Source organism: Sinohyriopsis cumingii, chromosome 7 (genome assembly GCF_028554795.1).
Source record: "Sinohyriopsis cumingii isolate HCF-2022 chromosome 7, ASM2855479v2, whole genome shotgun sequence".
NCBI classification, from domain to species: domain Eukaryota; kingdom Metazoa; phylum Mollusca; class Bivalvia; order Unionida; family Unionidae; genus Sinohyriopsis; species Sinohyriopsis cumingii.
The window spans coordinates 11,287,074-11,314,862 of NC_142967.1; the positions used below are offsets into that span (position 1 = coordinate 11,287,074).

General features: G+C 35.2%; 1 protein-coding gene across 2 annotated transcripts in view; it reads right to left on the reverse strand.

The window, feature by feature from the left end:
- The window catches only part of LOC149794732 (serine/threonine-protein kinase 10-like), a 202,508-nt gene extending 175,751 nt beyond the window's left edge, over positions 1 to 26,757 (reverse strand). For both annotated transcript variants that reach the window (XR_016422186.1, XM_089964351.1), the window contains exons 1-2: positions 26,386 to 26,757; positions 2,219 to 2,383 (exon numbers count right to left, since the gene is read on the reverse strand). Coding sequence is in view for 1 of the 2 variants with exons in the window: in XM_089964351.1 (XP_089820477.1) it covers positions 2,219 to 2,383; positions 26,386 to 26,550 (330 nt within the window). In the remaining variant the exon portion in view is untranslated. The remainder of the gene's footprint in view (positions 1 to 2,218; positions 2,384 to 26,385) is intronic.
- Positions 26,758 to 27,789: the final 1,032 nt, after the last annotated feature.

Consider the following 27,789-nt stretch of genomic DNA (forward strand, 5'->3'; position numbering starts at 1 on the left):
CATCATCTGTGATATGACAACACAAGAGCAACTTATCATAAACCCTAGCATCATAATAATAATAATAATAATAATAATAATAATAATAATAATGACCTTATTTAAAGAGGGTAACACAATTAGCTAAAAACTAATCTACCTTGAGGCCCTCATACAACGGAATTCATTTATTTAAGCTGCATCTCTGAAGCCACTGGATATATTGGGTTTGGAAGAAGGAAATAGAGTGGGCATTTCTAATCTCAACTCGAATACTATTCCAGAGCAGAGTTCCAGAGTATTGGAAACTTTTTTTAAATAACTCCTTATTTGGTTTGGGAATTTTATACTGTTTGGTAGTCATTGATCGCAGGTGGGGAGTATTACCAGGTAGCCTATGCTGGAATAGTGATTGTAAATATTCAGGAGCACTATTCTGAGATATCCTGTACATTAATTTGGCTTTTCTCAAACAGATTTGGTCTTTAATAGGTAATATTTTTAACCTACCAACTAAACTTTCCTTGCTTTCTTTCTGGATTGATATTAGCCCAATGCTCTTTTTTGAAGATGTGCCAGCTTTGCTATGTTTTTATCATTTGAATTACCACATACTGTACTACAGTAGTCCAAATAGGGTTATCTGCAACTGTTATAAAATAGTTTTCTGTGCCTTTCAGGGAGAAAATGTCTTATCCTACATTGAAGCCATAAACTTGAATTGACTTTTTTACTGGTATGTTTGATATGTTCAGTCCATGATAGGTTATTATCTACCAGAACACCAAGTAGCCTATCATGACAGACTATTTGCAGATTTGTATCCTTCCATGTCAGACATAGTTCATCACTATCAAGATTTGTCCTTCTTTGCTGTGTTGAGATAAGTAATATTTTAGTTTTACCAGTATTTACCACCATGCCATTACATGTGCACCAGTTTTCCAGTTTGTTTAGTGCATTCTGTAAAGAAATTTCGAGCTCATGCTTTGTGTTTTGGATGTCTGACAATGTTGTGTCATCTGCATAGAGATCTGTAGATGATATTGAGTCTCTTAGTAAAAGTGGTAGGTCATTAAAAAATAAAATGAATAGTAGTGGACCTAGAATTGAGCCTTGTGGTACTCCATATCTAACTGTTTCAGGTTCAGACAGAACATTATTTATGTAAACATGTTGTGTTCTCTCATTTAAGTACGAAGTAAACTGTGATATGACAACACAAGAGCAACTTATCATAAACCCTAACATCGTTTCTTCTGAAATGAGACATCCTGATCAGAAAGGATAACATATTCAATACACTGCATAAATTTCTATTTAATTATATTATGTCTTTCTGAGTCTCTACATACCTGTAAACATCCTGTAACAATTAAGGTCCAATGAGAATAAATCTGTATATTCATTGTTTAATTCCAAAAACCTCAACTCCTTCAACATTTTTGACCACAACATTAACCAAACACAAGTGTTTTCATTACAAATTATCATTATCTTTCTTTTCTATCCATCCCTGCTGCCATATTTTACCTTTTTTGTCCCAACCTGAGTTCACCCAGAAAACTCCAATTTCAAAACTGTAACCCATAATATCAGATTTTCCAGAATTTAATCATATTGATTTGGAATGTTAAATGTTCAATAATAGTTCAAAATAATTACACAAATTTACGTTTGGCATCCCAACATCATTTGTACAATTAGGATGACCCATGACAGAATGCTCTGTTTCAAAATTGGTAAGTTCTGCCACGTTTTTAGTGGCTGTTTAAATGTTTTAATTTTAGCAATTTGGCCATATTTGATGATTGACTGGTATCATTTGTACAAAACTATAAATGTCTGTGACAAGATGATCTCTTCCAAATTCTGTTGAAACTGATCTTGTGGTTTTTTATTCGAAAGCAGTGAATGCTGATGGATGATGCAAAACAGATGGAAAGCCACACTGTTGGAGAAACTAACAAAATGTGTAACTATTAATTACTATTTAATGCTATGAACTGCAAATGCACTGTAACTATGTGACAAGTTACACTCATGAACTGCAATTACACTGCAACTGTGTTATAAATTACACTGATGTAACTGCAAATGCACAAATAAGTGAATAATTACACTGATGAACTGCAAGTGCACTAAAAATATGTGATTAATGAGACTGATGAACTGCAAATACACTGCAACTATAATGGATTATGCTCATGCACTCAATTTGATAAATTACTGATCTTACCAGAAGTTTGCTTTCAAAATAGAAAGCCTCAAGTAACCCAACAACATTCTTGTGCTTGCACTCAGTGAGGATGTCGATCTCCACGTTGAAATCCTCAATGTCCTCCTCAGTTTTTATCTCAACACTCTTCAACGCTGCTAACTGTTTTGTCACCTTGTGTTCAGCCTGCAATCGAGAATGTCACAACTAGAAACCGGAAACAGATTTTTAAAAAATGTCTTGTGTTCATTAACTCACTTTTTTCTCTAGCTTTTGTAGGCAAGACAATACAGTCAAGGTCGAAGTAGATTCCTCAACTTGCTACATTATGGCATGTTTTATAACAATAATAAATGGCCAAAAACATTGCTGTTTCTTTCTGGATAGAAAATAATCACATACAGAAACTAAGAAATATAATAAATACTCATCAATACTGAATACGAATTTTTCTTTATCAATTCATTATCATAAATAAACAAACCGAAGGTCAAGATGACTTTCACACATCCTTTTAACAAAGCTACATGACGGAAAAATACTGTAAATTTACTTAGTAAACCAATTCATTTTCAGAAGAACCAACTTGTTAGATTATGTGTTTATGCAAAATAAAGATATTATTACAACTGGCATCTTGCTATTTCTGCAACATGTGGACATGCATACATGCATGTGCATGCGCGCATGCACGCACACACACACACACACACGACTAACAAATAGCAGTTATAAAGCCTACCAAACTAATCAAGATTTTCATCAAGGGAATAAACGACAAAAACAAAATGAACACAAGATATATCACGGGAAATCTTTAAAGTCCATCATGATTACTTTAGTGACAGTAAACCTTTGAAATTAGTTAATAAACATTTGAAATTTCAAGCATACAAAAGAAGGGTATTAGAAAAGAAAACTTATACTGGTATCAAACAACTGGATACAAGGACCCGGTATTCTAAATTGCATATGACTGTACCTAATTACATGTATTAGAGAAAGTTCAACATTCTCTGACAACTCAAAACATCATGACAAGTCGATTAGTGAAAACTCTATGATGATGTGAGCATTTATAAGTAGTAGTAACAAGAAGATTTTTAAGCTAGCCATCATCAGCCATATTCAACTCCAGAACAGTGCTCTTCTCATTTAGAGGACTAAGTTGACACCATAAGAACTCTTCTGATGAAAACATCGTGTCAAAATGACTTTCCCTTTAAGAGGAGTAAGAAGATTTTCAAGATGGCCACGGCACCATTTTAGTTTAAGATCAACAAAACATTATGTCTTTTAGCATAAACCCATGATAATATCAGTTTTCATTCAGAAAAAGTATTAATAACAAGATTTTCAAACTGACCCACACCACCCCACCCCCGCAGCCTATCAGACCCCCAGATCAGAATCATTTTCATTTAGGACCAAGAAAATATCATAAGAGGCCTCTTTTTAAAAATCCCCATGTCAATATGACTTTCTGTTCAGAAGGAGTAGCCATCAAAAGATTTTCTAGATGGCTGCTGTGGTGGCTACATTGATGACAGATCTACACCATTTTCATTTAGGAACAAGAAGATATCATAAGAATCTTTTAGTGAAAAACTTGTGCTGGCATGACCATCCATTCAGGTGAAGTAGCAATAACAAGATTTTTAAGATGGCTACTGTAGTAGCCATGTTTGATCTCAGATCAACACCATATTCATCTAGGACCAACCAGACATCATCGGAAGTCTTTTACTGAAAACCCATACTGATATGACCATCCTGTCAGGAATAGTAATAACAACATTTTCAAGCCACTGGATGTCCATACAGTACCGTTTACATCTAGGACTAACAGACCATTGGATAAGGCAATAAGTTAAGTAGATCAGGGGGAATAGTGATAACAAACTTGTGCTAAGGGATGGATGAACATTGGTTGATTAAGTGATTGATGACAGACAACAGACCAGGGTCCCAGGTGGCCAAGTGGCATAAGCATTCCCCTTTAACCTATCAATGTAACCTCAACTCGGTCAGCATGGGTTCAAGTCTCTAGCTCTGCCACTGTGGGTGTGTGAGAAAGCATGTCAGTAGCTTCCCATCAGTGGGTGGTTCTTACTGGGGTTTTCCTGGTAGTTTAATGCTGAGGTCTTCCTTTTTGTTTTTGTTGCTCTTTATTGGCTTTATGTATCTGATATAAATCTCGTCAGACTAGATGCTGAAAAAATTATACAGCTCAAGTGAATTGTTTCTTCTTCCAAATGAAATTTTATAACACCATCATTATAAGCTGAATGTCAAAAAATAATTTTTGTGACGGAGGGACATTGTGCTCATGATTTCCCCTCCACACACAAAAAGTCTCTCTCTCTCTCTCTCTCTCTCTACATATATAAATATATATATATATATATATATATATATATATATATATATATATATATATATATATATATATACACACACACACATATACAGCAACACATGAATTAAAACCAGGATCAGACTGGCAATCTAGCCCCACCTTCCTAAATTAACACTGGTGCAAAGGAAATCAGAGATGGTTTATCCACTATGATGCATCCATGCACAAAGCACTTCACATATGTCTCTCCACTGCAAACATGAACAAATTCAAATTATTAACCAACAATGACCCACAGTACAGTAGCTTATATAGTTAACACACTTTTCATAGCGATAAGACTAAATAAACTGAAGCTATTGACTTGACACGGGAGATTTTTGATACCGAGATCTGGTAGTCTCAAAGGTCATGTAATTTATGCCAAACATTCTCCCTTAATAGAAATAAAATCTTGAAACTCTTTGCAACTATCACTGAGCAGGAGAGAAGGATTAATTATTGAAATAATGACACTTTCCCACTTCACTGTTCATTTCAGCAATAAATTTATTTCAGTTTAATTGCAGACAATTAAGAAACATCTGCTGTTAATTGCTGTTTTTTAAATGGCGCTGTTAAATATGATGCTTCAAGCCAAATGGTTTCATGTAATATCAATGACACCTTCTGTAGCTGAAACTGACAACCTAATTTGATGCCAATTCTGGTAAATATTTCATGAGTGTTGACAATTGCTACTGTTAAGGTATGCTTGGATTAGTATGGGGATCCATTATTTTTTTGTAAACCTTCAACCTTGCATGTATAAATTAGCATATTCAAAGGACAACAAAAAAAACCACTAAAATCAACTCCAGTCATACAGTATGCAAACCACTTGCATAAAAAAAAATTTTAAAAATGTATATACTGTAAATAATTTATTTTTATTATTTTGTTTTAAATATAAATTTATTGGATAATGTCAAATCAGCCATTTGAAGAATTTCCAAAAGGGAAGATATCATCTATATTATGTAGCAGATGTCACTGTTGAAGGATACGAATGGCTTACAAATACTGGATCCCATTTCCCCCCATTCATATAACTGCTTTCAACTACCGGTATATATAACATGGTACAGTAATTGTGTCCACTTGAAAGTACAGAAAAAGAACAATTAGTAATCACATTTCCTACGACTTGAATTCTATTGAGATCATGTAAAACGTGTGCATAATACAGTCTTTACTTTGAAAAAGGATGGATTTTTACACAATAGATCTTATTTGCCTGCAACTTTTGAGTTTGAGTTGGAAAATAAATGAAATAACAATGCTTGATACATGCATAGTATTAATATTCACATTTTTATGACCCTAATTCATGCAAGCTACAAGAAAAACATCCCCAAGTTAATGCTCCAGTTCTGAAATCTATAAATCAATTTTCTCCATTTAACATCCCCTCTAGAAATCAGCACACAAGTATATTATTTACTCAAAGTAAACAGATGGCTGAAATGTACACATCTCTTTCAAGGCAGTGACCACTACCAGGTATATTCAGGACATCATTCATTTCCATGAACTGAGTGACACAAGTACTGAATGACCTAACTAATTCAGGAGAATGCAAAGTATTGCCATGTTATGAGTACCAATATGATAGTTCTGAAGAAAGAAAAAAACAACAGAGATTGCTAGGTATGTTTGTTGTTGAGGCTTTAAGGCCATTTTTTTGGGCATATGAGAGGCTATACATGGTGGCCAGTATACCTGGTGGAGGAAGAAGATTGCAAGGTATTAAATATGGCTGGAGCTTAAAAATAATTATGGTATGATAACTGGATGCTTCAAATGGCCAATGACCACAAAAAGGTTGATTAGAATCTGCTGTGGATTCTTCAACTGGCCTATGACCACAAATAGGTTGATTTGAATCTGCTGTGGATTCTTCAAATGGCCAATGGCCATAAATAGGTTGATCTGAATCTGCTGTGGATTCAACTGGCCAATGGCCACAAATACGATGATCTGAATCTGCTGTGGATTCAACTGGCCAATGGCCACAAATAGGTTGATCTGAATCTGCCTTGGATTCAACTGGCCAATGGCCACAAATAGGTTGATCTGAATCTGCTGTGGATTCAACTGGCCAATGGCCACAAATAGGTTGATCTGAATCTGCTGTGGATTCAACTGGCCAATGGCCACAAATACGTTGATCTGAATCTTTGGCAGATTATTCAATTGGCCAATGACTATTTTCTACTTAACAAGGAAGTTTTATGGAATATGATGAAGTGCATCATCAATACAAGACACTCAAAGTTTTGTCATATATGGGATTATGAGAATGGGGGAACTTACATATGCTGAGCATAGTGGCTAGTGCAAATGGAAATGATATAAAATTAAAGGTAAAAACCACACCTTCATTTTATTTTTGAGACTTCTGGTACATGTACATTCCGTCTTTTTTCTGGCAGGAATTTTATTTATAATGTGCAAAATTCCGACAATGGCAACACTGGCTGAAAATGGTTAGGTAACTGGTTCTGTGTGCCACCAGTGCAGACCTTCTAGTGGAGATTTTAAAATTGTCACACTATAGACAAATGAAGTGAATCTAATTTAGCTGTCATTATATTTTTGTTTTGTTATGCAATTCAGACTGCTATTCAAGCACTCTAAACAAAATAACAACAAATGCAAAAATGGCCACAGCACACTGGCTAGAAAAATAGCAAAGCATCTGAAGTAAATTAAAATTCAGTGTCAAAGCAAGAGAAAATTTTGACCTGTTATCTTAAAGCAAGACAATCTTTCACTCTCAGGCCATTAATAAATATCCATGTTTGATAAGAATCAAACAGTGCATGGCCCTTTAATTATAAGTGGAAAGACTTGAACAAGGAAATAATTTTTATCTTATTTACATTTATTTATTGCATGTATATATTCGTATTGTGAAATTATTTAACAAGAGTCCACAAATGGAACATGATATGCCCATCTCATGACCACTTCCCTATCTAGGAATTTGGCAACTGTATGATAAGTTTATCACCTAAGGAAAGTTCATCCAAATACCTCTAAGAGTTAAAAAGTGACCAACTGGACATGAAAACAGGCCAATGACTCATATTATCCATGTGTAGACCTTCAACCTCTAGGCAAGGGGTATGACTGAATTTATAAGACTCTGTCGAGCCACAATATATAAATAGCTAATGGATTGATGTGATTGATTTGTATATTACCTTGAGGCTGGGAGCACAGCTATAGTCTGTAACACTGTCAAATCATGATATAACTGAGTTTCAATAGTTTCAGTCACTAAAAAGTTATACCAGTCAAGGATACAAGTTTTTCCTTCCTGTGACCTTAGCCTGAAGATGGTGGTAGCTAAGGCATGTGACACACCATCTATATTTCATATATTGGGTAAAGTTTCATTTAAATTAAATATCTTCAGTGGTCCAAAAGTTACATTCCAGATATGGATACAAATCACAGACTTGCATTTCTTTATATTGACACCTAAACCTTGTTGCGGGAGGTGTGACTGTGGTATCTCACCAGCTATTAATTTTTTTTAAAAAATGTTTCTATTTGAAGCAGTCTTTCAAAGCCACTAATGTTCTACTGTCCAAAACAAAATTCCAATAATTCAAGCAAGACTTTATTTCTTTGCTGTTTTTCAACTGCAGAGTGTTAAAACTGCTTCTGATATTTTCAATCAAATCAGACCTCCAAATTAGCCACTGTGGCAGCCATAGAACAAACTAACTACCATTAGATCACTTTTGGTGAAAATCTAATGATAATATGACCATCCATTCAGAAGAATTCATTGCAAGATTTTCACAATGTTATTGTGGCAGCCACAAATGAAGTCAGACTGGCACAATTTTCAATCAGGACCAAACAGATACTGGAATTAGTATCCCATGGAAAACCCCATGCTGATTTGACTTCATTCAGAAAGAGTAGCAAGATTTTCAAGATGGCTACTGTGATGGCTGTATGGATATCATCAGATAGGACACCATTACAGCCTGACATGTATAAATTAGCATTTCACCATAAAGCTTACTTGAAAGGCACTCGTTAAAGGTCAATAAAATCATTTGATGCATCTATAAGCATTGTTTCCCCCACTGTATGCCAGTTTTTTTTACTTTGTGCTAATGAAAAACACTGACATTTTCAACTGATAAATCAGTATTTTTTACTTTTATTTCATAATAAATCAATAACAAACTCGCCGTGTATTATATCAGTTTAATGTTGTTGGCACTGTGCTAACATGGATATGATTATTTCATACAGATGGAATAACATTAAGATTTTCAAGATGGCTGCTGTGGTGGCCATATTTGATGATCATCAGTCAACACTATTTTCACACAGGACCAGCTAGACGTCATATGAAGTCTTCTGGTGAAAACCCCATATCAATATGACTTTCCACTCAGAAGAAGTTGCAATAACCAGATTTTCCCTTGGTAGCCATACTGGACATGATATCAGCACCACTTTCATTCAGGACCAACAAGACATATTATCAAAATATACAAAGGAAAAACTAAGCTTTTCATAAAACAACACAGTTAAAGAAACATAACTAAAAAGCAGGAAGTAGTGGGAATAATCAAGTTCACATACCAAGGTAGCAAATTTACAACCAATGGTAACAGTGAAGCAAAGGCTGTATCTAAATTGACAAAGGCCAAGTTAACCTTTGCCATGCAACATGAAAAATGGAAATCAAAAAAGCTCTCTCATATGACAAAACTAAGAATCAACAAATGAAATGTACTAAGCATTCTACTACATGGAACTGAATGCTGGAAAACCACCCAAGCAATCAGCAAGAAAATGGACTCATTCGACACCAAGCACCTTAGAAAAATAAGAAATATTTTGGCATGACATGTAATGAATGGCCTCAGTCAGAAGAGGTAAAAACAAAAACATCATTCTGACATGGAGAACAGCAAAACCCATTTTGCTTCATGTTACTAATACACTGACCTTTGTAACCAAATTCAATAGGTCTGTTCCATACCTTAATTGCAAGCCCTCAACAATCTTCAAGTACATGGTGTAGAAGTTATTATGCAAAAACTATACTTTTTCTTCAGATCAATAACCTTGATCTTTAATCGTTTGATTCCCAGACCTATAGGCTTCTTTATTATCTTAAATGTAAGATGTAAACAAATTTTGTTGAAATGAAATGACAAAGAAATGAAAATTTTTAACCAGTGACACTGACCTTTGACCTAAAGACAACCAAAGATTCTACTCGAAGTGCAAATCATAACAACATTTTGTCAGATCTGTCAATTTGAAGTAGTTATTGTGCTGAATCCATTTTCAGGGCTATCTGGGACCCAAGCTTCAATTCAAATACACATGAAATTATGTGAGGACAAACTGTTTCTCCATGTAAAGCATCCTCATGAAATACTTAATTTTCCAGTGATGCTCCCTTTTTTATATTTTTTGTCAGCCATGGCTAGACTTACCATCAAGCCAACGTGACAGTTAATCCTCCTCTGATGTGGTAACATCCAAGAAAGAGATGTTCTACTGAATTTGAATGTAAGCAGCAGCAAGAGTTCAGCAATTAAGCGATGTCCTTTGTTGCCATAATGGTGCTTAAATTGGTGACAATACATGTATAAATCATTAAAGTAATCAAAGCTTTCTCAGTACTGTCTAATCATTCAGATAACAAGAAGAGAAGAAGGATTAATGCTACTTCAGTACATGTCATTTTGACTATGGCATTATACATGTATTATCAGTGTGGACACTTTTTTAAAGATTGCTGAGTGGCCCCAGATGCCTGAGTTTTCTCAAGCGCTTGCCTTTACCAATCACTGCCCTGTCTCTTGGACTCGGTCAATATCGATATGTGAGAAAACTGCCAGCCTGCCAGTAGCTCCCATGGATCGATGGTTCTTACTAGGGGTTTCCATGTTCATACTTCACCAGTTATATTGGCTGTCATTTTATAGCCTATCTTGTGCTGAGAAATGGTGTTAAAACCCCAAAACAACAACAACAACACCAAAAAGACTGCAGAAAGTAATTTAACTTGTAAATATAACAATGATTATGTACTTCTTCCTTTTCCTTTCTATCCTTCTGAAAGCGAGGGACTTTAATGTTTATTCCAGGGTTTCTGTCTGGGACTCCTCATCCTGAAACTCTATTCAGAACCCTGCATTTTTGTTCTTTCATTCAGAATGACCCTAACTACTGACCTTTTGGCCTGAAATACATAATCTTCTTCTGTACCTCATATACTAACTGTTTGCAAAGTTTAGTCCAGGTCTGTGATATGATATATAACTAATACGATTGTACAGAAACTATTTTCTTCTTTCAATCACAGTGACCATGACCTTTGGCCTGAAAGTGATGACCTACTTCACTTCCTTATACAGTATGCAAGCTATTCACAAAGTTTATTAATGTTAGATGGGCAAAACATTTTGACTCCAAAATTTAAAGGTTTCTTCCTTACCGTAAGTGCAAGCCATCTGGAGAACTCAGTAAATGTGTAGAAATAAAGTTGGGATCAGACATCATTAAATAACATGTTCAATATTTGGGCAAGAATATTAAAATGAATGCAAGCATATACTTCAAGACAAAGTTGACATTGGTTCAGATCAATGTTAATTTGGTGGAACATCAACACAATAGGCTGTACTGTGCCAAGGCAATAAGAGTAACCCAGGCTGATTTAGGGAGAATTCAAACCTGTGACCTTTTTATTACAATTCCATCATGCTAACCATTAAGCCACCATGGCTCCTAATTGTGATCACAAAAATTAAACATTCCTAATCTACGACAAATTATTGAACATTCATTATATACGATGAAGCTGCAACATTATCTACTCGTGTATGATTTGTACGTTCTTTAATCAGTTTTTTATCAAAGTCACTGATATGAATCATATACAATATTTATGTACACAGTTATCAGGGTATTTACATGTAATGTAACACCACTCTGTCTCAAGCAGGAAGTTTTATTTCATATAGCAAGTCATTCTCCACACACTACTTTTTTGTTTGTATGAACAGTACAACACAAAAAGTTAGATCTCAAGTATCAAAACTGGTTAAGGAAGTATACATTCAATGATGAATAACATTCCTTGGGAAACATTTCAACTGTTTACTAATTGAACTTGAGTTGAACCCCCCAAAACTGTAATGCTATACATAACTAAAGCTACTTCTATGATTTATCATTACAAATCAAGAGATTGACATTTTTTATTACACATCCCCATCTCTGCCCTCACCTATGCCAAACTCTTGATCAAGGCATCATTCTCATAACCTGCAACATACAGTACTAACCTTCTGCTATAGCCCAACATTTAAGTTCGACAATACTATAGAGCTAAGAAAATCTCATAGCCCGACATCCAGAACATTCATATTTGAAGTCAGACAAGTAAATTTTCACAAGCTGGCAGATTGGGAAGTGATTTTATATTTTTTTTAAAATCAAGCCAGACAAGCTCTAATATTTTAAACACTTTATCTACATTTATCTGACCAATCATGCCCTCCAGGCATTCTGAATGCTTTAATCTACTGCCCTTTATTTATTCAATCACACAGTAAGTGACCATTGACTACTCTCTCGTGTGCCAAGTTATCTTACTGCTTGACTGCACGAAGTTCAAAGTGATCAAATTATTAGCCAATCAAAATCCTACAACAAAACAAATCTGGAATTATTAATTAAACGTGTTTAAACTGTTTTACTGTATTTACTCATTCCACATACCCAAAAGCAGATCAACCTTTGATTTCAATCCACCAAGTGGTGAATGCAATGAAATTAACGAAAGGTACTTAACAGACAGAAGTGAGAGTAAAGAGCCTTGAATTGTTTTAATTGATAATACAGATGATCAACTTCATTGTTAGAATTGCATTTCAAGTGAAACAATTATGCTAATAAGCAACTGTCTGCGTTTTGCATTTAAAGAACAAATGTATGTTATAACCACTTTAGTAACAGTAGTTGTCAGATGAGGTCATCTTTTCTATTTGGATAAACTGTTTTTGCAACTAAGTCATAAGAAAGATTCTAAGACGGAAAATTCACATGAAAGTAGAGGGGGAAAATGTAAACCAAGTCCTGTGTCAGATTTATGATTTTCCCACACCTTGGCACTCTCAAGATTTGCCAATGCCTGCCACCACCACCACAACCACCATGCACCCAAAACAAAGCCATAAAACCTTAGTCTTTAAAGATCTTTACTCCATGAAAATATGATGTCTCTGAAAGCCTTGGATTTTAAAACCAGTCAGTACTCGATAGCAAAGTGCCTTAATACTTTCAAATCTGTTCACACCCTCAAATTTTGCCACCCCAGGCAGATGCCTTATCTGCCTAATGGGAATTCAGAGACTGACTGAGTCCAAGGTAACTATTTTCCAAAGAGATATAAGCCCCACTCTGTGTTAGCAAAAAATGTCAAATATAAGATAACAAAGTGACTAAGAAATTTTCAGCCACAATGAATGGATAATTATCACTGGCTTGAATTTATTTACTCTGAGGGAAAGATGTTTTGCAGTTATTGCTGACAGTATCCCAAACTGGAACACATTGGAAAAGAAGCAAAACCAAGTTTTGTAAAACTCAACAATTTAATTATTAAAGTAATAAATGAAAAATGTGAGAGGAACTTACAGTATAATGAAGTAAATCTAAATTAGTCCTTATAAAGGTCTATGAAAGTCCTAAATGAATGAAAAGTCCCTTATAATTTCAATACCAGAAATGTACTGGTCCTCCAAGACTCATATTGTAGAATTCTTTCGACTAAATTTATAACAGTTCCAGAATAATATTATCGTCCAAATAATGAGCACTTTCTATCACCAATGAACAGTCCAAACAAATGTTTTTCCTCTCAAAATATATCTAAGTACTAAGTACAACACAAAATACATCTGTAGACTTACATCAGGAACACAAAAAGACTGACTCCAGAAATTGGAATGGAACTAAATGCTTAACTTTCTCCGTATATACACCATAAATTGCGATTGTATTTTGCAGTGGACCCCATATGACAACATACACTATTGATTTACGATGTACTAAGTCACGATGTACTATATTCACACAACCTCAAACAACCAATGGGGAAGCCACAGAATTCTTCTCAAAACTTCCATACCCCATCAGTCACTGAGAAAATACATCATAGGTGCCATTTTAAGTCTTATTATTACAATTATTATAATAAATATCAACATGTACATAAACAACTATGTTATTTGTGTTTTCAGAGCCAAATTACACACCCAAATTTATAACAAAAAATATTCTATACAGTTTACGACCATGAACAAAAATTACAAAAATTAAATAAAAATCATATACCAGAAGTTACATAAAACAGATATACATAACAAATTCAACTGGTGTAGTCATCAATGGAACTGGATGACATACTAAGAGCAGAAGACACAGTTCTGTTGAGTCTTGAGAAGTTGAGAAACATATGAATTCCATTAAATTCCTTTAAATTCTTGCTGAAAGAAATACAGATGCTACTGTGTCAGACCAAGAAATAGTGAGAATAAAAAACATAACAATTTATTGCAAATTAACTCAACAAGTGGCTGAAAAACAAATTTGATCAACCCTGCAGAATCATCCAGTAACATCAATTTTAAGATATATGACCTTCAAACATCTTTCAGGGACCCCATGGTTCGGTAAAAAGACAAAACATACCAGAAAACAGCCAATGGACAATGTTTGGTGAATTTCCATCCATAGGATAGGTAGTTACATAAACATGGTTTTACAATTATCACCCAATTAAAGCATAATGAAAACTGGAACAGAACAATTCCAAAAATTATATGATTAGAAATATTTAACAAAGCAATTTTCTTCATTGTGCCAACTGACCATTTACCACTGATAGATGACAACAAAGATATTGCAGAATGGGAGGGGAAAGGGAACCCTCAGAAGTTAAAAATACAAAATTTGAAAAGGAACTAAATGTAGTTATTTCAAGTTCAATCAGATTTGCTACTTTTCTTAAAATTATATTCAAAGATAAAAATTGTTTTCAAATAATCATGGATCAGTATGTTAATGTAATCAGCAAAAATGTCTACCATTAAACATTATTGCATATCAGATATCTAACTATACTCCTGTGACTTGTCAAGGCAAATAATTTTTCTTTCAGATTGATTGATTGTATTTATATGGCACATCAGCACTGTTAGGCTTTTTAGCACCATACCAATTATTATATAAACCACCCAAAATCCAACATTAACCACTCTCCACACTGTAGCGCAGGGGGAAAGTAACCCAAATTCATTCAATATTATATGTGTCTTCCTGCTACAATAGGTATAAAATTTGGTAGAAGGACAGGGCATGCATGTTGAGACCACAGTAGAAGCATTGCTGCAAAATTTGTCCTTGTTGTTGCTGTAGGGTTTAATGCCATTTTTCAGATAGGCTATACGTGATGGCTAGTATAAATGGTGGAGGAAGAACTAAAGAAAACCCAGGAAAGAACCACCAACCCACAAGAAACTACTAGCAAGCTTTCTCACCTACCCACACTGGCCGAGCCTGAGACTTAAACCCACACAGTCAGAGGTAAGAAACCAGTGATTAATAATTGGGAGCGTTTTAAAACACCTGAGGCTCCAAAATGTGTTCTTGAAAATGGTGAGCAAGCATGTTGTAGAATGATTTGTCTTGGTTACACAACAATTCATTCACCAAGGGGTTTTTTTAAATTTTTTTAGTTGGTTTTAACAGCACTCTGAACATACTACTGGCTATATAATGCCAAGAAAATAGCAACTAAGTACCATTCCCAAGGATAAATTAAGGCAACCCACCAAGACAGACCTTGGCAGGTATCAAACCTACAACCCTTTGATAATGAGTCTGATGCTCAAACATCTGAACTACTGTAGTACCCTATATCTGTGACAATAACCCCACGGTCATAGGAGTAAATGTGACAATAAATTGTCTTCCTTTTATCCCATGTGTGAACTGAGAAATATAATCAAATGCAAAAGGCCTAAACCAAAACCTCAACACAAAGTTGGCACGATATGACCTTCACCCCAACAGGTAAAAACTAAAAACTGGGAATTGTATGTCACAAAATGAATTGCCTTAGCTTCATAAAGAGTCATTGTAAAAGCATGAAAAACATTCATAATGGCAATATTAGCAGAAATAAGAGTAATGTGATGGGCATGTGCATAACCTACACTTAATAGCTTACTAAGAAGGCACTAGAAGAGCATGGTTGACTCTGGACATTATTGACCAGTATGTTTCAATGATCTGGACCTTTGGTCAAGGTATGTAGTCTTGAACTAAAATGTATGCACAGAAACAATCAATTTCTTATATGACTGTGACTTCTACCTGCTAGACCCCATAAAACAAAGGTTTCTTTATTAGCCTAGGTGCACACCATCAACTAAACTTTGTTCAAGACACCAGCTCTAAAACAAAACTTACTGTGCAGAGACCCTTTTGCTACATATTACAATGACCTTATCATTTGACTTTACGAGCTTGAAATCAACAAGCCTCCTCCAAATCTTGCATAAAAATCCCTCCATATACTTTGGTAAAGAAACCCAGAACAGAACCAAACTTTTATGCAAAGACAATTTATTTTCTTTCAGTCACAGTAAATTTGACCTTTGGCCTTAAAATCTATAAGCTTCTTTTTTTCACTCAACACATAAGTCACCCACAAGCTCTAGTGAAGATAAATGATCAAAAATTTAAACCTTGGTGCAAAAACATTTTTCTTCATTCAGTGACCTTGACATTTTACCCTCTGATCCCAAATTGATGGACTCCTTCCTTACCACAAGCGAATGTTGGCCACTAAGTTTAGTCCAGGTTTGTGATATAGAACTAATGTTATTGTGTGCAAATAATTTTTTTTCCAGATTGATTGATTGTATTTATATGGCAGATCAGCACTGTTAGGCTTTTTAGCACCATACAAAAGGTAATATGTAGGATTATTTAAAAGAGATAAAAGGTTTCTTAGCAAACAGCTATAGAAATATCAAACAGTTAAAAGCAGAACTATAAGACGGTAAAGGTAATATGTAAAATTTTCCAATCAACAGGGAATGTAAATGGTGTTTGTTAATGAAGATTTAGATGAAAAGGTATAAGGTTGGTATAGACATTACATAAAAATGCTCAAAGTGATAGCATAAAAATTATAGTTTAGAATAAATGTTTACTTTGCTCAGGAGTCCTATAATACAAGAGACATTTATTGTATCAAAGAGTTCCTTCTTGTCATGTGCATTGTAGTACTGATTGTGCATAGGTTGCAGATAGAAACACTCACAAAGTGCTTAACAATGAATGGTTCATTGCATGAAACGCACTCTGGTTGGTCTTCACCTTTTAGCATGTGGGTGTGGTTTATGTAAGTATGGCCAATTCAAATTCTTGCAATGACTACCTCCTCCCTACCAATGATTCTGAGTGAAGGAGTCTATTCTCCAAGGGCTGCCTTGATGGCATGATGTTTGTTATTTACTGCATCATTCCATGATGCCTGCCACTTCTGACATAAAGACTCTTTGATACTTGGTTTAAAATCAGCATACAGTATTTTAAAATCAGATGGTTCTAGGGATAGGGCCATTTTAGCAGCACCATCTGCTTTTTCATTACCTTTAATACCAACAGGGCTGGGTAATTGTGGGAGGTACTCAGCTCAGTATATTTGATGAGAATATTGGTTAATAATGTATTTTCCAGTTTTCTATTGTGTAGAAAATTAAGTACTGACAGTGAGTCGGCAAAGATAATGCTGTTTCAAAAATGTGGTTGCTTTTGATATATTGCAGACCAGAGCAATGTATATTACTCTAGATTTAGCTGAAAAACATTAATGTACCATTTGGTAAGTGAACTTGTGTTGCGTGTTTTCCACTAACAACGGCTGCAGCAACCTTTTCCTCATCCTTTGATTCATCAGTATAAATTTTTGTGCAGTTTTTAAATTCGGTGAGGAGTTCATGATAACAGTTGTGGAAGATGGAAGGGTTTGTCTCTGATTTTTTTCCATCATGTAGCATAAAAAGTATTTTTGTTTGACCAAGTACACAGGGTGGTGTTTCGGAGAAGGATGTTTTCTTAAGTTTAGAAAGATCAGTTTTTATACTGTCATGGTTGGATGATATTCTAATGCCAAAGGAAGGTATGACATTTGGTTTATTTTCATATAAGGTTTATTATTTGAGTTGAAAAACAGCTGAAAAAGCAGGGTTCAGACCTTAATTTGAGAGCATACTGTACGGAAAGGATTTCTCTATGATGTGATAAAGGTGGCTCATTCGCTTCAGCTAGAAGGCTTTTAATCGGAATGTCTTAAATATTCCCAGAGCAAGTCTTATTCCTTGATGGTAAATTGGGTCAAGCATCTTCAAGTATGACTTTCTGGCCGAACCATAAACAACGCAACCACAGTCCAGTCTGAAGCAAATAAACGTTCTATATAAATTGAGGATGACCTTTTTATCAACACCCCAGTCAGTGTGCGCTACTATTTTAAGTAAATCAAGAGATTTCAAGCATTTAGCTTTTAAGTTCTTTAGGTGTGGAATAAAAGTCAGTTTTCTGTCAAAGAAAATACCTAAAAACTTTTTTTTCTCAACAACTGGAATAGGTGTTCCATCCAGCATGAGTTTAGGTTAATCATGACATCTTCGTAACTGACAGAAATGCATACATACTGATTTTGATTTTGAGAATTTGAAACCGGTAGTATCGGCCCCATTTTGAATCTGGTTTGTAGTTTGCTGTAGTTGTCTTTCAATTGTATGCATGTGCTTTGATCTATAACATATTAGAAAATCATCAATGTATAAGGAACAATCCAAACCAGGAGCCAAACACTCGGTGATGCTATTGATTTTGATGTTGAAAAGGGTAACAGATAAAATACTGCCCTGGGGCACATTTCATGCATTTCAGAGAGGGTGGAGTTTTCTTTCAGTCACTAACCTCAAACACTGACCTCTGTGTCCTTGGTTTTGTCCTTACCTTAAGTGCAAGCAATCAACAAAGGTTATTCCTGGTCTGTGATGTAAATCAAATGATATTGTGCTGAAAATATGTCATCTTTTAGTCACAATGACCTTGACATTTGACCCATAAATCTGTAAGCCTCTTCTAATCCTAAGTGCAAACAAAGGTAACTGCAGATGCTGGAGAAATCAAATGATATTTGTAATGGATTGACATATGCACATCATAATGCACTGCTTATGGCATACATATAAAACTTTTCAACCTTGAAACATTTTTGCTGTAAACACAACTCTGTCCACGATTCCAAGGTCAAAAGGCAAGTAAGCCTGTCCTGGAATGAAGTGTATTCATAATGATTTCTGCATATTATGATGAGACCTATTAAAGAGTTTAGGAAATGTGTGTGTGTGTGTGTGTGTGTGTGATTTAGATTTTTAACGTAGCTTTAACAATTTTTCAGTCATTGTCTACAATGTCTGCAGTGTGGCAGTTTATGGTGACATAGACATGTAGCATCATGTCCCACCCAGTCACATAGGCCTGACACCAGGCCTAACACTAACCTCTTAATGCTGAGCGCCAAGTGAGGCAGCTGTTAGTACCATTTTTGTAAGTCTTTGGTATGACTCAGCCTGGGATCGAATCAAATGTTTGATACATGTTACATATGCCATCATGGTGGCCAAATGGGATGTTGTAAAGGATATACGGACCACATCAAACTTTGCAAAACTTTAGGATTAAAAGAAAGAAATGCCATACTTTTTGTGATTTATTAGCATTTATTTATGTGTTAATTACATATCTTCCTATGTAAGAGAATCATCACACGATATTCAGTTAACCCTTTACCTCATAGAGCATAGTGACAAAGTGCAGCGCGCTATAAATAGAACACCTGTTACCTAGTCGACAGCATACACATAGGCCTGCCTGTGAACTGTTAAGCAATGTAGTGTATGTTATGTTTAACAGCAGTTTTAACCATTTTACATTTTTGGTACACATCTATTATATGTGGAAAAATTGAAGACTAAAGTCCGATTGTTATAGCTGTGTAATTATTTGTCATGGAAAAAAATTTTATGTGCTTTAAAATCGAGAGAGAACTCGTTTACGTCTTGTCAGTGAGGCCGCGTGACCAACTGTAGCTGCCATTTCCCATACTCAAAATTTACTTGTTTTTCGTCTGCGTCTACATCACTAAGTCATCTGAATTTGATAATCAATAAAAACTAATTGCTGCCTGCATAAATATTAGAGCCTTTACCTAAGTTATTGAATCTTTCATAGTTGCGATTCTAATTGTGAAAACTTCGTAAGTACTGAATGAAATCCTGCCTGTGAATTGTTAAGCAATGTGGTGTATGTTGCGTTTAACAGCAACTTTAACCATTTTACATTTTTGGTACACATCTATTATATGTGGAAAAACTGAAGAGCAAAGTCCGATTGTTACAGCTGTGTAATTATTTTTCACAGAACAATTTATTATGTGCTTTAAAATCGAGAGAGAACTCATTCACCGTCATGTCAGTGAAGCCGTGTGACCAACCGTAGCTGCCATTCCCAATACTCAAAATTTGCAGGTTTTCATGTGCGTCTACATCACTAAGTCATCTGAATTTGATAATTTATAAAAACTAATCACTGCCTACATCAATATCAGAGCCTTTACCTAAGTTATTGAATCTTTCATGGTTGCGATTCTAATTGTGAAAACTTTGTACATACTGAATGAAATCCGCGACCGCCATTTTGGAGAGTGGAGATTATGACCTAGTTACTTTAAATAGCAGCTATCGACCAGTGCATAAACAGCAACCACGTGATCTGACGTAATTGTCATTTGCAGAAATGAATGTAGTATCTAATGTGGGGTTTCCCCAAAGGTGGCGCAACAAAAACCAGCTCAAAATGGTTTATGTTTACAGCAGGCGTCAAAAGGCGCTTCCATGTGAAGGTAGTAGAGGCGTCCAAAGATGCTTGCATGAGGTAAAGGGTTAAGCAGTTGTTTTCTGTTGAAATATTCTGTAATTCCTCTGGTCCACATATTTTTTCACTTGTCATATCAGTTTGTTTTACGTTTCCACTGGCACTTTCTGATATGTCTTGCACCCCACCCCACGTTGGAATCCCACTCAAAAGGTTCCTGCATATTTTACCAACAGTGTAGCAAGTAAACTGAAGAATTCAGTGTCAATGTGGTAATCAGCAACCTCTCTAATATCTTCAAAATATCTTATATAGGGTGACAGCTGTAGTGTAAGCCTAGTTACAGTTTTTAGATGACAACTTATACAACAACAAACATAGCAAATTCTTCTACATTAAGGTACACAATGTTTCTTTCAAGCAGAGTTTGTTTTATTTTCATCTATCTCAAGCTATAAACATTTTGGCAAATAGTATAATGGATTTAATATGGTACTGTGAATCCCAATCCCCTACACCAGAAGATTAAATTATAGTACACTTTGATACATATCTTGGTACAGAAATATCAGGGTATACTGTAGCATGCATGATTTTGTGGTATCCAGGTCTACTCATATTTTACATAGCATAAAAAATGGCAGATTAAACCTTATAGGTTTTTGTCATTTTCGTCTGAAATTTGAGTAGGAAACACATTTTGAAAGCTATTTCTGAATACATCTGAAAACACCAACTTCCAGGTGATCATCCAATAAAATAGTGCCTAGTTGTGTTAGAAACATCGTTTTTTCATTGGCTACTTGCCTCGCACATGAGCAGAAGGGTAAAAGTGGGGGGGGGGTGCTTTACAGACCCATTATTTTCGTATCGAGACCACTCTTTATTCCAAATGCCCATCTTATCCTACTTTTTGCAAAGGTTCATCTGTCTGTTTGCAGTTCATACCGGTTTGCCTTAGATCTGAAACCAAAAAGTCTAAAATCTGACCACAAAATCGGATTCTGACCACTGGGGGGCGATTTTGGGTAGAAAAAAAAATCAGGTCCAAAAATGAGGTTTTTCCCTCTGTATTTTATAGTGCAACTAAAAATTCCAGATTATTTGGTATCATTGTAGAGCTACATCTGTCTTACAGTCTAGCTTTCTATAATACCACCCACTTTAGTGTATCTTACATGACCTTGATGCTACAGAGCTCGACAGTAGACTACTACCTTCAGCCACTTAAACTCATCACCAGGGGTTAATGTGTTAAGAAATAATCCCAAGGCTATCCATCAAAAAGATACATGTATCAAATGTACATTAGAATTTCTAAGTTACTTCAAACAACTCTCATCAGACTTCATCTATATGTAAATCATGTCCTGGGTTCTCATGTAACACAAGTCACTAGGAAATAGCCAACACAGAGAAGAGTCACCATGCAGATAAGAGGACATTCATCATTACTGTCCGAACAATACCAATGTATATGTATATCTATGTTAGAAGATTGCAAAGGCTCATTCATTGTAAAATACTAAGTACATGTATGATAATAAATAAATGGAAATCTAAGGCAGTTGATAACTGTGATGTGATTTTTCAATTATAAAAATTCTCAATACCTTTACCCTGACATTTTTTAATTTTTGTGTGCAGCTCAATGGAAGAAAGGTAGCTATTACATTTTCTTTTTTTATATAAATTTATTAATTAACCTAATTCCATTTCAAATCAATACATGTTCCATATGAGTGGACGAGCAAACAAATGACCATATTCCATTCACTTTTTTTTCCAGAGCCAGTTTAAAATCAAAAACCTTAAATTCTGCACTTGGTGCTCCTTAAGTTGCCATTGCATTTTCTTCCAGTCATAATACCATGTGCATAAAGCTAAAAGTGTTTCTTTGTTTTCTCGTTTTATTGACTCATAAAAACCATTTCCTGTTCCATATTTGATTAATTCCATAATTCTATTGGTCTCTGGTTTCTTTATCAGAACTAGAAACATCTGCTACTTTCTGTTGGTCAGTCTCGCAAGAATCATGCTCCTTGGCACCAAAAAAATTATGCAGAGTTGCCACTGTAAAAGTACATGAATGATCACTCAAACTGACACAAAAAATGGCTAAGTTTACGACAATTAACATGGGAGTTCGTATTCCTCCAGACAAACAAAAGAAGTCCAAAACTCTTGGCACCATTTCTCTAAATGTCATGAGCAATAAAATGCAAGCAGATGTACAAATTTGTAAAAACCAAGATGTAGTTTTCTTACCTTTGTTCTGACATAACTTGTAGTGCATACCAACTGTCATACATGCCAAGTTTTCTAAGGCCAAATCAGGAACAATCATTTTTGTCATAAATTCAAGTACAAAAATGCACATTGTACCGAACTAAGGATATTACCTACAATGAATAATAATTACTCATCTTTATAAATTTTCTTGTACAATTTTCTTAATCTCACAAAACATATTTAAGAACCTTCTCAAGAATCAGTTAGTACTTCAGAAACTTGTGAAACACTGGTACCTGAAATTTATGGGTTTTTTTCAATGAGTGCTTTCCTTGTCTTGTAGAGAGCTCTTTTTGCAGCAATACACAAATCATTTGAAGGTTTGAGTTCAAAATTGTCACAGTTGGCATTTATGTTGCACAATATTAATGATGACTGTTTTTCCACACACATTTCCAGATAGTCTGTATGAATCTTCCTCAACATGCTGAAACAGCACTCAGGATCAGCAATCTCAAGATTAAGGTAACCAAGGGCCTTCAGGGTCAGGCCATGAAATGGAAACTTTACAATCATCTTTGCTGTAACTTTTTCATAGAAGGACATGAGACTCCTGAAGAAGCAGCTTAGCTGTGTTAGAGAAATGTCTGGATTGCTGTCATTTGCATCACCTTAGGCACATGATTGACAATTTCTCCATTGCACCCTGCTGCATTCTTTTCAAGATCATTTTCCCCCTCCAGAAATGTTCAAAAGTGTGCCACCAGTTGTGCAGTACACAAAGCTTTTTCCCTTTTCACTAAAGTTCACAGATTTAATTTGCATAACCAAGTACTGTTGATCTTGCAAACATATTTCCTTTTTCCAACTGCAAATTTTCCTCTGAATCCGTTAACATAGCAGAAAATACTTATACTTAGCAGATTTTATATTTCCTAGAGTTTTTATCAACAAATCAGTGGATGAAAAGATGGGGTTGAAAATCAAAAGACAACTGGACAATCCAGGAGACTAGGCATATATGAACAGTGCATACAAAGGTCAGCTAAAATAAATTATTAGTGAGTAGCCAATATCCGACCTGAAAGGAAGCTGAAAACTTCATCCCAAATTGTGCCTCACATAGCTGCTACTAGTAGTCAAACACAAAAACAAGGTGAAGAACTACTTGTTGGTCTAAGACTGACAGTGTGATGGATGGAATAATGTTTAACCAAAACAGGTATCAAATAGCATGTGTCTAATTATGTTTTGATCAAAACGATCATTTGGCAACAACAATTGATCAAAACTTATTAACAAATTATTAAATTTGTATCATTTTACTTGAACTGACTCCAGTTTCTTTTGAACAACAGAAAATTAATTGGTTATCCGAAGCAAATTTACCAGAACTGCAACAAATTTAACACGGGTGAGCTGATAATTCAAGCAGTTATTTTTAAGTTTATAAAGCAATCAATATCATTAAGTAGGGGTGAAACGATTCATTGCTATACTGATAATTTTGCTGTAATGATACACTTGTTAATACTAGAGGCAGAGAATCGATACAAAACGATAATTCATTTTATGCACATTATTTTAGTCTTCAGCAGTCATGAAAAATTATTATTAGTTTGCCTTGTTATTCTTGAAAATTAGAGTTCATCTGAAACAGCATTTGCATTCAAAGGCACTCATTTTTATTAACAAAATCAAAAAAGACTACTGAGAATACTCACTCGATGTCTACAAATTAACACAAAATGACATGGTTCATAATATGCCATGTTTGGCATGCATAATGAAATACTCTAATCATCATTTAGTAACCACTTTTACGTGATGTTTCTGCATTGAATTTTATCTTGTCCAATTTGGTAGATTTGAAAGCTACACTACCAGTGTTTCACACAGTGAAATATGTTACACTGAATTTTATTGGTGGTTATTGCTTATTTATCAGTTTATGTTAAACAGTAACCACCAATCAGAAATTAATGTAGCTTATTTAATGCATGACAAACAGGAAGTACTGGCAAAGCAACAGAGAAACTTCAGGCAAAAGCTATTATGTGTGTGATATGTGAAGTACTTCGAGATGCTGTCAGGGTGTGCGATTGCATGAATCCAGCAAAATTCGTACACTGAATTCATACACTTGGAGAACAACGATGTGTGAGATACTCCTGCAAATTTGTTAAAAGTCCCACATATGACAATGTGCTCAGCGAAGTATACAATTTTTATTTAACCATTTTTGTCGCGATGTCCGTTTTTTGGGTAGATGTTTACACATCTGGGTTCTTAAAACATGACATGATTGGCATTTTGTGCCCAGGAATAAGCATTATGACATAGTTTCAAACTTCAAGAAAGAAGTTTAATAAATGTGTTTAAAATAAAGGCTACTTAGGAAACCCATAATATCTTATTCCTGGTGTGATTTATTACAAATTCGTTCAGCAAATACTGGCTGATGATAGTGATGACAACAATAATTGTTACAGTTATGAAATATAATGGATTATTGTAATTGGAAAAGTGTTAATGGAGGTACCAGTGAGTGATTTTAAACCCAAAAATGGTGCTAAATACAAGTCAGATTTACATGTTGGATGGACAAAATTTGATGGCACAGTGGTCAATCTCACTTTCAGTGGTATTTCAAAATTAAACATAAAAGGCGCAGAATACTGAGTCAAATTGTAAAAAAGCCAATTTAAAGGTATAATGCAATTTTCATTTCTTTATCAATCAATTTAGCTCTGCAGATCATATGCCACATGATTCGACATTGTAAATATTGGAAGCAGACATCATAGTATTTTCCTTCTATGTACATATATGTTTAGTTGTGCATCCACCCTGTCAGTGAAAATGGACTTGTCCAGGAAATGACAAACGAGCAGGGTAGTCTTTTACACTGTAAACATCCTTTTTTGTATGAAATGCACAGACGATAACTTTGTTAGTGCCTGCTCCCCCCACCCCCATAATCAGATTTAAAATTATACAATTATAAATCAGTTAATGTACATAGTTATGTGCATCTTTTATCTCATTTGTGCTTTTCGTTTTTTAAAAGGGGGGGGCAAACAAACGGTGAGGTATATGCAGACTATACAGTTACAGTCAATTTAGTAATATTTAATCAAAAGCATGTTTGAAAAAGAAATCGTTTTTCGCTTCTGAACAAATTTTTATAAGGCTGACACTGAACCCGGTGACGTCACGCGTCATCCGAAATGGGCCAGATAAGTAAGTAAATATGGTATCGTACTTGGGAACCACTCGAATTTAGGACCTTCGATGATAGTGTAGTTTCACCCTGTCGATAAAATGAAATGACAAGGTCTTACCAAATGTAATGTCGCACTGACCTGTTCTGTCCAAATATCATAAATCACACTGAACAATAATGTCGCAAAGCAATCTTATGTCAGAGAATCTGGAATAATTATGAATCAAGGACTACTTACAGATATGGTGCAAATCAACCGCCTGTGACCAGGTGTGGTGCTAACAGTGCATAGGGAGGTGGTCGGCTTACCTTGTACACTTTACCAAATGCACCGTCTCCAAGCTCCCCAGTAATCTCCCAAAACTGACCAGGGTCTTCATCTTTTTTCACGTTCTTGTTGAACCCTCCTTTCCTTTTAAAATCCTCGTCCCCTCCTATCCGGAAAAATTTCTTAAAGCTATTCAAGAACGACATATTGGCCGTGATGTTAAGAAACCAGTTCCAATGAAATAGATGCGCGTATAATGTCTATTGATGATGGCACTTGGAAATGCAAACAATTAGCTGTATAACCCATGCACAAGCAATATGAAAGTTATCGAACAGATGAAACACGCAGCCATGTTTTCTTGTCAAGACTGTTAATCACCGTAGCGGAAAACTCGCCATTTTCCGTTTTCAACGCATGCGCATTGCAAGTGACATCACAATCACTTCCGTGTTTATATGCCTAACCACACCTTCAAAATGTCACTAGTTTTGACCGATGATAGTTGTTATGACCGATGACACACGTACTTTTTCTCATAATTGTATACTTTCAACTTTATTTTCAGGCAAAACTATTTAGCAGTGGAGAAGAAAAGGAAGAAAATAGAAATGGAAGTGTCATCATATGAATGATCATCTTATGAACTTAGTAAAGATGAAGTGTCATCTTATGAATTTAGTAAAGATATTTATCATGTACACCAGGGGTGTCAAACATTCGGCCAGCTAGACTCATTAGTCTGGACAGCAGACCGGGTCTTTTGTTAGTGTCAAATTTGTATGCTTATGATACATACTTCATGATATGTATGGTCCGAGTCAAGAACATTTATATCTCGTCTGGCCGGCCATAGCAACTGAGAGACACCTCTAATGTGTACTTTTGGGTCATTTGGTTTTTATTTTTTTATTTTTAAATCTAATCACTGAATTAATATTCATTCAAAATTTCAAACAAGAACGAAAAGTATTTGGAATTGTTTTTTTATCGATACGTTTTCACCGACAAAAATCTCTTTCGGGGAACGCAAAAATCAATCGCATGATGATTAGAAACCAGTAGTGAAAGGGGCCACTTTAGCGACAATGGAAATTAGCATTACAAGACACACCCAAGCCACTATAGCGACAACATTTTTAAAATCACCATGGGCCACAAAAGCGATAAAGGAAAGTGGGGTTGTTGTATAGGGATAATAAGAATGGAACAGGTGGGTGACGTCACAAAATTGGAGATTGGCAACAATGTAGCTAGGAGCTGACTAGGACGATAAATCAGCCCTTCACCCGTGATGATATTGATTTTTCTCATTTGACCTACGGTATCAATCTGTGTCTATGTATTATATATGTCTATGTCTATGTCTGTGTCCATGTCTCTACTGTATTTGTCTCTAACTAGAGTAGCACGTATTCAAGTCAGACCCTTGCTACATTGTTGCC